The 11,642-nt window shown below is 38.0% G+C and overlaps 2 protein-coding genes across 2 annotated transcripts; both read right to left on the reverse strand.

Annotated features, from left to right (window-relative positions):
* Positions 1-363: 363 nt before the first annotated feature.
* Positions 364-1,329, reverse strand: LOC129515363 (olfactory receptor 6K2-like). Its single transcript, XM_055334242.1, has one exon. It carries the CDS (start codon positions 1,327-1,329, stop codon positions 364-366), a length of 966 nt encoding a protein of 321 aa, XP_055190217.1.
* A 9,029-nt stretch (positions 1,330-10,358) lies between these two features.
* On the reverse strand, positions 10,359-11,345 carry LOC129515364 (olfactory receptor 6K3-like). Its single transcript, XM_055334243.1, has one exon. The coding sequence runs from the start codon at positions 11,304-11,306 to the stop codon at positions 10,359-10,361; it is 948 nt and encodes a 315-aa protein (XP_055190218.1). The 5' UTR covers positions 11,307-11,345.
* Positions 11,346-11,642: the final 297 nt, after the last annotated feature.

Genomic DNA, 11,642 nt, shown 5'->3' on the forward strand with positions numbered 1-11,642 from the left:
TTAACTATATCCATTGGTAGTACCAAGGAGAGAACAGAATCTTAAAGATGAATTTTCAATTACTATATCTTACAAATACTTTGACTACATTAAAATTAAATGTTGACCCAGATCATTTCCACAGAATGAATTTATATTGACCACACTGAATGGCAGAAAGCTGAATTAACAAAGTCAGATCCAACAATATGTCAAGTTGGATAAAGAGTAAAAGAAACTATTGAATTCAGCTATTAGCGAATTTTGTTTCTTGGTGACCTCTGGAAGACCAGTTTGAGTAAAAGGATGATGGGAAAAGGCAGATTACAGGGAGTTGACAATGAAAAGTCACCAACACCTGTGTAGACTTCCAATAATTAGATCTTACTTGAGGTCCTTGGTCTTATAAAAAAAGGTTTTAGCTTGACCCCAGTGTTTTTTTATCGCTTCCTTTATCTCTTTATTCCTCAGGCTATAGATGATGGGGTTGAAGAAGGGAGACAAAACTGCAAAGGCCAGAGCAATGACTGTATCCCAGAATAAGGAGTAGGTGGCAGAGAAGCGTAGGTACATGAGGGCCACATTGCCAAAAAAAAGCAAAAAAACAGTGAGGTGGGAGATGCACGTGGAAAATGCCTTGCGTCGGCCTTCAGCTGACCTAATATGTAGAATTACAGCCACAATACCAACATAGGACATGAAAATGAGCATTGTAGCTGTAATAATCTCCACCGCATGGACAATATCCACTACCTGAATCATGACGATGGCTTGTGTGTCTGTGCAGGCCAAGCGTAGCACGGGGAGGAAGTCACAGAAGATGTGCTCAAGATGATTAGAGCCACAAAATGGCAGTGTGGAGATCCAGGCAATCTCAGGGAGAGGCGTGATAAAGCCACAAACACAGCAACTGAAAGTCAGTTGGGCACACAGCCTGGGGGTCATGGTAGTGGGATAATGAAGAGGGCTGCAGATGGCCAGGTAGCGGTCAAAGGCCATTGCTGTCAACAGACAAACCTCACTGATGCCAGTGGAATGGAAGAAGTACATCTGCAGGAGACAACCATTTAGGGAAATGCTCTTCCTCTCACTCAGCAGGCTGGCAAGCATCTTTGGGATGGTTGCTGTCGTGTACCAGATTTCCAGGAAAGAAAGGGCGCTGATGAAGAAGTACATGGGCATGTGGAGGTGAGCATTCAGCTGGACCACTGTGATGATGACCAGGTTGCCGAAGACAATGAAAGTGTAAATGAAGAGCAGGGGAACAAAACAGGAGACAGAGCTTCCCCAGGAACAAGGGAAGGCGGAGAAGATGAACTCCTGAGTGGTGCTTTGATTGGGGCTCTCCATTTTCTAGTTGAAAACAAGGACTTCCAACTCCCAGTGCACTCAACCTTGTAGGAGATGCTTACTAGTGGTCCAGAGGGAATGTGCTTACCAAATGCCAGCTCAGCTCTATGAGGATCCCTGCACTGGGGATGCAGAGGAAGACAAAGGACAAAGGAAGCAGCCCGTACTCTGTAGATGTTTACAACTAAAGTTATGGTGTGGGAAAATATCCAGTCAGAAAGTAGAGTCAGTATTTTAGACAAATGAGTCTCTAATTTTAGGATCCTTCAGAACCATATGGAGGGCTTGTTAAAGCTCAGATTGCTGGTCCCTACCCTGAGAGTTTCTAATTCAGTAGATCCTGGAAAAGGCCAAATAATTCACATGTCTAACACATTTCTGGATGATTCTAATCCTACTGGTTAGGGGGACCTCATTTAAAAATCATTATGTTTAGACAAAGAAAGAACTAGACAAGGCAGTGAAGGAACAACAAGGTGATTTTTTCCCCCTGTATTCAAGTCACACTGATTCCCTGACAACTTCCCCACAATGGTTTCAGGATTCTTTCTTCAAGCTCCCAGGTCCTCATCTGATTCTTTACATATGATTTAGTTGAGTATTTTGATGGCAAAGACAAGCCATCACTGGTGAATTTCACCCCCTTCCTTCCCCTTCTTCTCTAACACATCCCCTTTCTCTATCTCCATATATACGTATAAATCATAATATGTATATGTGACAATTGTTCAGACAATATTCAGGGGAGACAAATGATAGCAATTTTTACATGTTATTTTTCTTTTCTTTTCTTTTCTTTTTTTTTTAAAGGTAGGCCATACTACCTTCTTCATTTCCTTCCCTTCTCCCTTTTCTAGGAAATGGATCTCAAATGTGTTTTATACCAGAAGGCTTTGGTCAAATGCCATAACTAATGGAAAGTAACTATGTGAAGCCAAAAATGCAGAGAGGTGCTCTAGTGGGATTGCAGGGGGTGCTGGGGTGGAGAGAGAAGCTGCAGGCTCTGTGGAACACGATGTAAACAACACATTGCAGGATATGGTCTTATTAATTTATTCCCTTTTCAGAATCATTTGTTTTATTTTCTTCACTGATTCTCTCTTCTTTTTTTATTTTTTACTTTCATTTATTTTTTGATTCTCTCTTCTGCTATCAGATGTGCACAAATCTTATCTTGAGGGGGAAGTACTGTCTCTACACAGACAGTTCCTCTCCTTTGTACCAACATCATTTCCCCCTAATAAGTGGATATATATTTACTGTCTTCATTCCCTCCTGAATCCCTTTAAATCAATGATCTTCTCTCAATGCTCCATTCTTAAAGTGTCTCCTTTCTTAAAGTGTATTAGTGGCTTTCTGATTAAAAACTCAATGGCCTCCATCTCTCCTCATTGTCACTGACCTCCAAAGGTCAATCAGGTGATTGACCTGATTCTTGAAAATCTTTTATTTTATGCCTTTTGACACCATACTATCCTGATTTGTCTCAGTGGCTATTTTGTCTTCCACACACCCCCCAATTTCTATCTTTGTTCTTTTATTTCTAACTCCATTTTTTTTTAACACAGAGATCTTATTTACTCAAAACTGTTGATCAACTTCTATTGGCTTCCTACTCTCATTAACTGATGTGACTCTGGGATTCCTTATTTTGGATCTCTCTCTGAACCCTCACATTTTCTTCAGAACCTTCCCACTTAGAGGCCTCACCTTGACATGCAGACTCCACCTGTTACAGGCTGAACTATGTCCTCCCAAAGTTCACATGTTGAAGTTCTAACCCCTGGTACCTCAGAATGTGACTCTATTTGGAGAAAGAGTCTTTAAGGATATAATTAAATCAAATGAGGACAGTAGCATAGGCCCCAATCTGATATGACCAGGGATCGTCTAAGAAGAGAAACTGTAGACTCAGTTTCAGTGGGAGGACCGTAGAAAGACTCAGGGAGAAGGCGGTCTCATACAAAACATAGAAAAAGGCCTCAGAAGAAAGCAACTCTGCCCAAACATAGATCTCAGACTTCCAGCTTCCAGAATTGTAAGAAAATAAATTCCTATTGCTTGAGCCACTCAGTCTGTGATGCTTTGTTACTAAAACCCCAACAGGCTAGTGCACCATCCTCACCTGAGTGTGCCCCCATTGTCCCTTGCTGAATTTCTTATTTTTATTTATCTAGATACCAGCATCACTCATTTTATATCCACTGTGTCCTCATTTCTCAAACCCAATTAATCATCAATCTCTGCTTAACTTTTTTCTTGTTCCATCATCAATATTTTTTATTTCCATTGCCGTCACCCAAATTTGATGCCTACTCATAATGCTTAAACCTTTGTAACAGGTTTCCAGGGGTCTTACATCTCATACAAGCTTCCATCCCCTCAAAGTTTGTCTGGGTAGAACATCAGTTTGCTCATGTGACCTCCTTCCATCCTCCAATTGAGTTTCACATTCTCACCATTCTCTTCTTCCAAGATGGCTCAGCTTTAAAAAGGTATCAAGTCCTCTAGGAAGACACTTTCCTAATCACTGAAATAAGAGATCATAAACTGCCTTTGCTATATATATATATATATATATATATATATATATATATGACAATATATAAATATATATATTATAGACACACACATATATGTCTATCAATGATCATATCTATCATATATCTATCTATGCCTTTTAAAATATTTTTCCTTAGGTGCTTTGATTTTTCATATGCATATCTCATATCTATCTTTTCCATAAGTTTTGATGTCCCCAGTGGTCATCACCGCCACATCTTCTAACTGTGGCCCTCAGGGCAGGATTGTACAGATTGAACCAAGCTACTAGTTCAAGAAGGTGCCTCTGAGCAGACCCAGACCTAATTCTCTAATCTCCTGAAAAGATATGGTCAAGCCAAAAAAGGGATAAGGAAAATCTAAACCTGAAAGGAAAACCATTAGACTTTCCCCCACTGAACTCTCCTCTATCTAAAACTAGTAATTGTAAATCCAGTGCAAATGTTAATGCTGTTTGTGCTGAACAGCTGACTGTAAATCTCACTTGATTCCAGAAACATTGACTCTTGAAACATTTCAGAAACCAATCACAATGCTCATTTGTGGTTTTAAAGCAATCACTTGAGCCTTGACCCCATTTCCTGGAGAATTTTAATATTTAAAATTTTGTCCTTGATACTAACTTGCTCTATAATATTTTTCATGCTAATTCCTCCTTGCTCAAAATCTTCTCAACAGTTATTCACAGTGTCTGCATGCACACTAGGGTTATCTATTCTTATGCAGTGGATTATTCTTTCTCTAGATATCTTCAATTCCCCCAGATTAGCTAATTCACTGACCTCGCTGCTGTTGGCTTCCAAAGTCAGACAAACATAGATGAAGACTCTATCTTTCCCTGCCCTGATGTGGCCATCAACCTCCCTTGCTCTCCTGCTATGTCCCTACCCTGAGTCTTCCATCTAAACTGTACTTCCTTCACCAGTCAGTGATACATATAGACCTGATGCTCCCTAGCGTTTCTCCCTACCCTCCCATTTGTGTGTATATGTGTATCTTTTCCTGATCATAACTAGAATGAGAAGATAGACTCTCTTGAGGATTTTACATAAACTAATTAAGATAAGAAAACAATTGTTCCTATGATGGCTCCAATTAGGAAAAACAATTCAGCCTGGCAGTTAGGAGAATCCCAGTTCTGGGGACAAATGAGAGAGTCTGGGAGCCTGATGCATTGGAATAAATGTATTTTTAAAAACTTCCTTTTTCTGTAGTAATTCTGGTTAGATTGGCTGTTAATTGAATCAAAATGGTGAAAATCCAGAACTCAGATTTGAAAGAAGTTGATACAACAGAAAGCAGGGCATTTGTGGAACAGTGAAAAGTGAGATCTGAACTCCTGATTACTTACATCCAGGCCAAACTTAGGAAACAGCAGCCCTGCTTTTAAGCCATAAGATACTCCATTCTCTCTTTGAACTTCTCCTTCCTCGTGTCATGGGATAAGCTCTTCTTTAAAAAGTTCTAGTTTTGAGATGCCTGGGAGGCTCAGTGGTTGAGCGTCTCCCTTGCATGATCCTGGGATCCGGGATCAAGTCTCACGTTGGGCTCCTTTGCAGGGATCCTGCTTCTCCCTCTGCCTGTGCCTCTGCCTCTGCCTCTGTGTGTGTGTGTGTGTGTGTGAGTGTGTGTCATGAATAAATAAATAAAAGAAAAAAAGTTCTAGTTTTGTTATTGAAAACAACTATTGGAAACCCAAATCTGAATTTTAGGAAATTATATTTTCTTTTGGAATATTTCACGTGGGAATTAGCAGCTAAAAATATATTTTCCTAAAAATTCCATGTTCACATTGACAAATTCAACTTGATACTAACACGGTACTTCAAAAGATGACTGCTTACTGATTCTTACTTTATAATTAAACTACAATTTATACTTGTATCAGGAATGTTCTTTGCTTATCTGATCCCAAATTGACAAGTCATTCTCTTGGACTTTTCCTTATGGTTGCAAAATAGATCTCTAAATATCAAGCATCATTTGCATGCTCAGGGCAGAAAATTTTGTGACTGAGAGTCTATCAACAAAAGCTCTCCCAGAAATCCTAGCAAATTATTGCCAACATCTTGATGGTGAGAACCCCTTAACAGAGGTCAGCAAAGAATAATAGGTTTAGCAATGAGTCTTGCATTAAACAACTGAGTCAACAGTATCTGCTATATCCTTTCACACCTTAAAATATTACTCTGAAAATTAAATTGCAATTTAAAATCCTACACAATTTTAAGCATTGTATTTATTCATAAGACTCTATGAAAGACATTGGTTATTACACAGAAACACTTTTACACTTGAAAACCAACAATGAGATTTAATTCTGTTTCATCAGTTCCAAACTCAGGTAATGATTACCTTCAAATAGTATATGGAGTCATGTCTAAGAAACTTATATAGTTGCAGTCATTTGAGATTTATTGAAAAAACCTCACTATTTTCATAAATTATATGAAATTATAATATGAAAGTATGTCTCATTTTTTAATATTTTGAAACATTGCAACAACACTGAAATATGTAGTTACTTATTTAATGGTTGAGATTTTATAAAACACAGGGATCAATAGAAAAATTGTTGACACATAATATTTAAGAGTTAAAAAGAGCTGCTCTGGTTATTAAATATTAATAAATTATTAAACAAAATATTCCAGTGATTCTCAAATAAATGTATGTCTGCATTTTGTTTTGTTTTGTCTGCTTAGACTGACAAAGAATACAATGAGTGATATACATTGCATGGAGTAATGTGTTGAAATATAAACCCTCAATATTGCTGGCTGTATAAATTTTTACAATATTTAGAATGGTGATTTGGAATTATCTATTTCATTTTAAACCATGAATACCATCAAATATTGCAGCTATATTTCAGGAATTAATCTTACAATAATATTGCAATGTGCAAACTTGTATGTAGTTTGTCACTGTGGCCTTTTGTATGATTAAGAGTGATTGAAATAAACTCAAATTTGCAGCAAATAGACATTAAATAAGTAACAGACGGGACAACTATAATACAAAACATGCTGCAGTTATTTTATGTGGAAATAATAGATCTCTGTGCTAGGACTTGGAGAGACATAAATGTGTTATTAACTCAGAAACTATAACACTAATGGCTGTGATCTGCTTTTGTAAAAGAAAAGGGATTATATCTAAATTTATATTGAAATTTATTTTTAATTTCCTTTGTTTTCATTCTTCCTCTATTTTTTCCTATACAGCTATTTTGTTTTGTTTAGCTTTAAGATATCTTTTGTATGTATGTTTTCTTGAAAGACATACATTTGTATTTTATGTACATGTACTTTTTGTTTATATCAATTGTATTGAATTGATTTCATTGCATTGCTGTTTTCTTTAGTCAGCATTATTTTCTTAGTTATTTATGTTTCTTTGTGTTCATTAAGTTTATAGTACCTAACACCTATATGACCCTCTGAAGTATTCACCCATCATATTTTAAGTATTTCTTTTCCCATACTAGGTCACAGATTGCTACCAACTTCCCAACACCCAAACAACATCTTCACATATATTAATTTCTTTGGGACATATTCCTAGGGACAGGATTACTAGGACAAAATACACTTGAATTTAAGTTCTACCAGATTTTTCTGCAAAATGTCTACACCAGTTTACATTCACAGCTGGGTATGTGTGTTTTTTGTCTCTGCATCCCCTTCAACTCTGACCCTTAACAAAGAATTTAAGCATCACTTCATGTACTCAGGAGCCTTTTGCATTTATCATCTTTTAAATTACTTGTCTAGATCAGTTGCTGATTTTCTTTAAGTTCTTTTTCTATTTTCTTGTTTTTTAAAGAAGTCTTTTTCTTTAAGTATAAGGATTTTTCTCACTGAAAACAAACTAAATAATTATGCAATAAGGAATGATATTATGGCTTCAGACAAAGACACACCAGATTACCTAACATAGCAGTTTCTGGTTAGAAAACATCGTAGAGAGTTCATATGAATTTTGTATTATGTTTGTACTGACACAAAACATTTTGCTTATGTACATACAGCAAGTAATAAGAATAAAAAAAAGGAGAATTTCTACAATGCCTCAATATGTTGTGCATATTTCTTATTTTCACATGGCTTGAAGAGCTTTTTTATTGAACTTTTATTCTACTTTAAAATATTTTTAATGTTCTAACTTTATTTTCAAGCACTGACCAAGTGCTAGGTGACTATAAGCCACAAAAATGATGAAGACAATGGTATAGAAAAGAGAATGTAACTTCCAAAGAATGGCTCTCCATATCTCTTCACCTCCCCTTCAGCACCTAAATAATGTTTCTAAATAATCAAAAATTTCCTTAATGTGTAAAATTTCTTTTTTTGCACACACAGACACATTCACACACACATACAATCAGGTAGCATGGTTAATAACCACACATTTGATGCAAGTAATCTTTCTGAAAATGATAGAATTAAAAAAAATTAAGAATACAATTCTAAAATACTTACAACCTAAAAGAAGGTCTTAAGATTCAAATAATAAGCACCAGTTACTAAATTTCTGCCATCCCAGGCTGGTGCAATGACAAAATGCCCACAGGCAGACATTAAAACAATAATCATTTAGTCTCATACTCATAAGTCTGTTCATCTGCTGCAATAAGATGAGTTAGGTTGGACTCCTGGCTCTTGGTTCTGGACTCTAGACACCAGGCTTCGGGCAGGTTGGGTTCAGGTCTGCTCCACATGTCTCTCATTCTCTGAACCAGGGACTCTCAGTGACATGGCCTCATGTGTCCAATGCTGCAAGGGAAGCAGCTACTGAGGACAAATCCAACTATAAAGGCACAGATTTGATCTTAAGAATGTCCATTGGCATCCCAATCATCAGATAAAGAAAAAGGCTGATCCAGTGTTGTGGGGCAGGGAAGTATACGGTACCCACCATGAATCCACTCATTGCAAATTTGTGGAGTTATAATTCTGTTACAGGGGTGTGAAGAACCAGGACCAACTCAATTTACCACGGAAATTTATCACTCTCCTATGGTACAATTTCAACTTGTCAGTGATAGAATTGACAGCTCCAAGAATAAGATTTCTTATTTAATCTATATCTACTATTAGAGTTGTATTGAAAGTGCCACATTAATGCATTACCAGTGCAAACTTTATAAAAACAGTATCTTTACCAACAGCTATAAATATATCTGCACATTTTACTTTAACAAGTCAGCTTCTTGAAATTTATCTTGAAAAAGAAGTTCTTGAAAATGAAAAGAACTTTATGTGAAAAAATGACAGTTGCCATATTTATAAGAATGGTGACAGTCAGGAAGCAATATAGAGGGTCAAAATAAAGAAATAACTTGTACATCCAATCAGTAAAATATTTTGTCATATTTAAACTGATTGATATAAGTACTTTGTAGTAACATGGATAAATTTCAGCATATAATTTTGAGTTCTAAAATATTTATTACCAAGTCACATAGGTATTATATTAAAACCACTACATAAATTATATATTTTAGCTCTGATATGGTAGGGAAGATAGACGATTTCTTAGAGAGATGAATTAAATCATCAATAAATTTCATTGACTATAAATGTAGATAAATGCATTTATTATAGTAAGTCTTAACACTCTTGCACTGATCCTACATAAGATGGTAAGTTCCCACAGGTAGGAATCTGATCTTCTCAACTGCTCTTTATTGTAGTTAACATAATACCAAATGCAGTCCGTGATGCTCCCATTCGTGACAGCATCACATGCAGAGCACACACGTACACAGATCTCAGAATACCAGCAAGCCTGACAAGAAAGGAAACAAAGGTAGGGGATCAAGTCTACAATCTGGGTGCCGGGAACTCTCGCTTATGCGTAATGTTCAGTAACTGCCTAAAAGAACTTGGACAAGTCATCTTAATATCATGGGGAGTGAGCTACATGGGCTCCATCAGGTCACTGGGAGCTTTGTAAAGAGATGGCATTAAAAGGTAATACCTGTATGATTAATATTGATAAAATTAATCATTTTAAAGTAAAAGAGTTAATTAAAATCAATTAAAATCAAACAAAATGGGGTGTCTTGAGTGGCTTAGTCATTTAAGCATCCTACTCTTGGTTGTAGCTGGGGTCATGATCTCGGGGTTGTGAGATTGAGCCCTGCATGGAGCAGGGAGCCTGCTTCTCTCCCCCTCTCTCTCCCCTGCTCTCTCTCTAAAAATATAAATAAACAAATACATAAAATCGTAAGCATCAAATAAGATGGGAGATACAAGAAAGAAAACAGTCCACTGATCCTAAAAAGTAAGGAGTGGAATTGGTATGTTTGTCATCTTTGTGAGTTCTCAGAGAACTTCATCAGTTTACCTACCAGCCGTGGAGAAGAAATTTGGACTAATTGTGTAATTATTTTAAGTTCTACTGTCTGTGGGGCTGATATTTCATGAAAGCTCCATTTGTGTAGAGGACGCGTGCCTAAGTCACCGACCAGGTACATTAAACACCTTTTGAGGGCAAAGGAGTTTCTTAATAGCATCTTTCATATCCTTATTTCTCAGGCTGTATATAATGGGATTGAAAAAGGGGGCAAGGACAGAGAAGGTCAGAGCAATGGCAGCATCCCAGAATGGTGTATACGTGGCAGAGAATCTAAGATACATGAGGGCCACGCTGCCGAAAAATAGCAGGAAGACAGCAATGTGGGTGGCACAGGTGGAGAAGGCCTTTTTACGGCCCTCTGCAGAAGGGATGCCCAGGATCACGGTGACAATTCTGATGTAGGAAAGAGAAATGATCAGACCTGTTATCAGAATGGCCAGAGCATGAATCACGTCTTGCACCAGGATCACAGAGGCATCAGTACAAGCTAAACGTAATAACGGTGTGAAGTCACAGAAGATCTGATGGATTTGGTTGGGGCCACAGAAGGGCAGAGTAGAAATCCATACAATCTCAGGTAGAAGGATGAGGAGACCAAAGATACAAGAGCCTGCAGAGAGCTGAGCACACAGCCGAGGGGTCATGATGGTCAGGTAGCGGAGTGGGTTGCAGATGGCCACGTACCTGTCAATGGCCATGACAGTCAGCAGGGCTCCTTCAGTGTTCCCAAGGGAATGGAAGAAGTACATCTGCAGGAGGCAGCCGGTCATGGAGATGGTCCTCTTCTCACTGACCAGGTTGGAGAGCATCTTGGGGATGGTGGCTGTGGTGTACCAGACCTCCAGGAAGGAGAAGGTGCTGATGAAGTTGTACATGGGGTTGTGGAGGCGGGCGTCCATCCTGACCGCAAAGAAGATCAATAGATTCCCAACGACAACAAAGGCGTAGATGAAGAGTAAGGGGAAGAAGTACAGGAGGCCACCATCCTGGAGCTGGGGGAAGCCAGTGAAGACAAATTCCGTCACTGCTGACAGGTTTGCACCCTCCATGTGCCCAGCAGAGCTCCCTGTGAATGCAGGAGAGGTTATGCCCAACTAACAGAGAAGGGAATCAATACAGTATAACCCTAAATATTATTTCGGTGCCTGGTGCTTTGTGTTCCAACATTTCCCAGGTTCAAAATAACCAGTGACTTGCCTGTATCTGTGATCTTTTTATTTAGGACACAGCATAGCATAAAGATTACCGAATAGCAGGGGTTCCAATCAAACATATGAGCCTGAATTCTCATCCTGCCACATATTATTTGGATGATAATGGGCCAGTTACACAATGTCTCCGAGGCTCAGCATCTCCTTCGTTAGCTGAAAACATATTAGTGCAAC

The sequence above is a fragment of the Nyctereutes procyonoides genome, unplaced genomic scaffold, assembly GCF_905146905.1.
Source record: "Nyctereutes procyonoides isolate TBG_1078 unplaced genomic scaffold, NYPRO_anot_genome, whole genome shotgun sequence".
NCBI classification, from domain to species: Eukaryota; Metazoa; Chordata; class Mammalia; order Carnivora; family Canidae; genus Nyctereutes; species Nyctereutes procyonoides.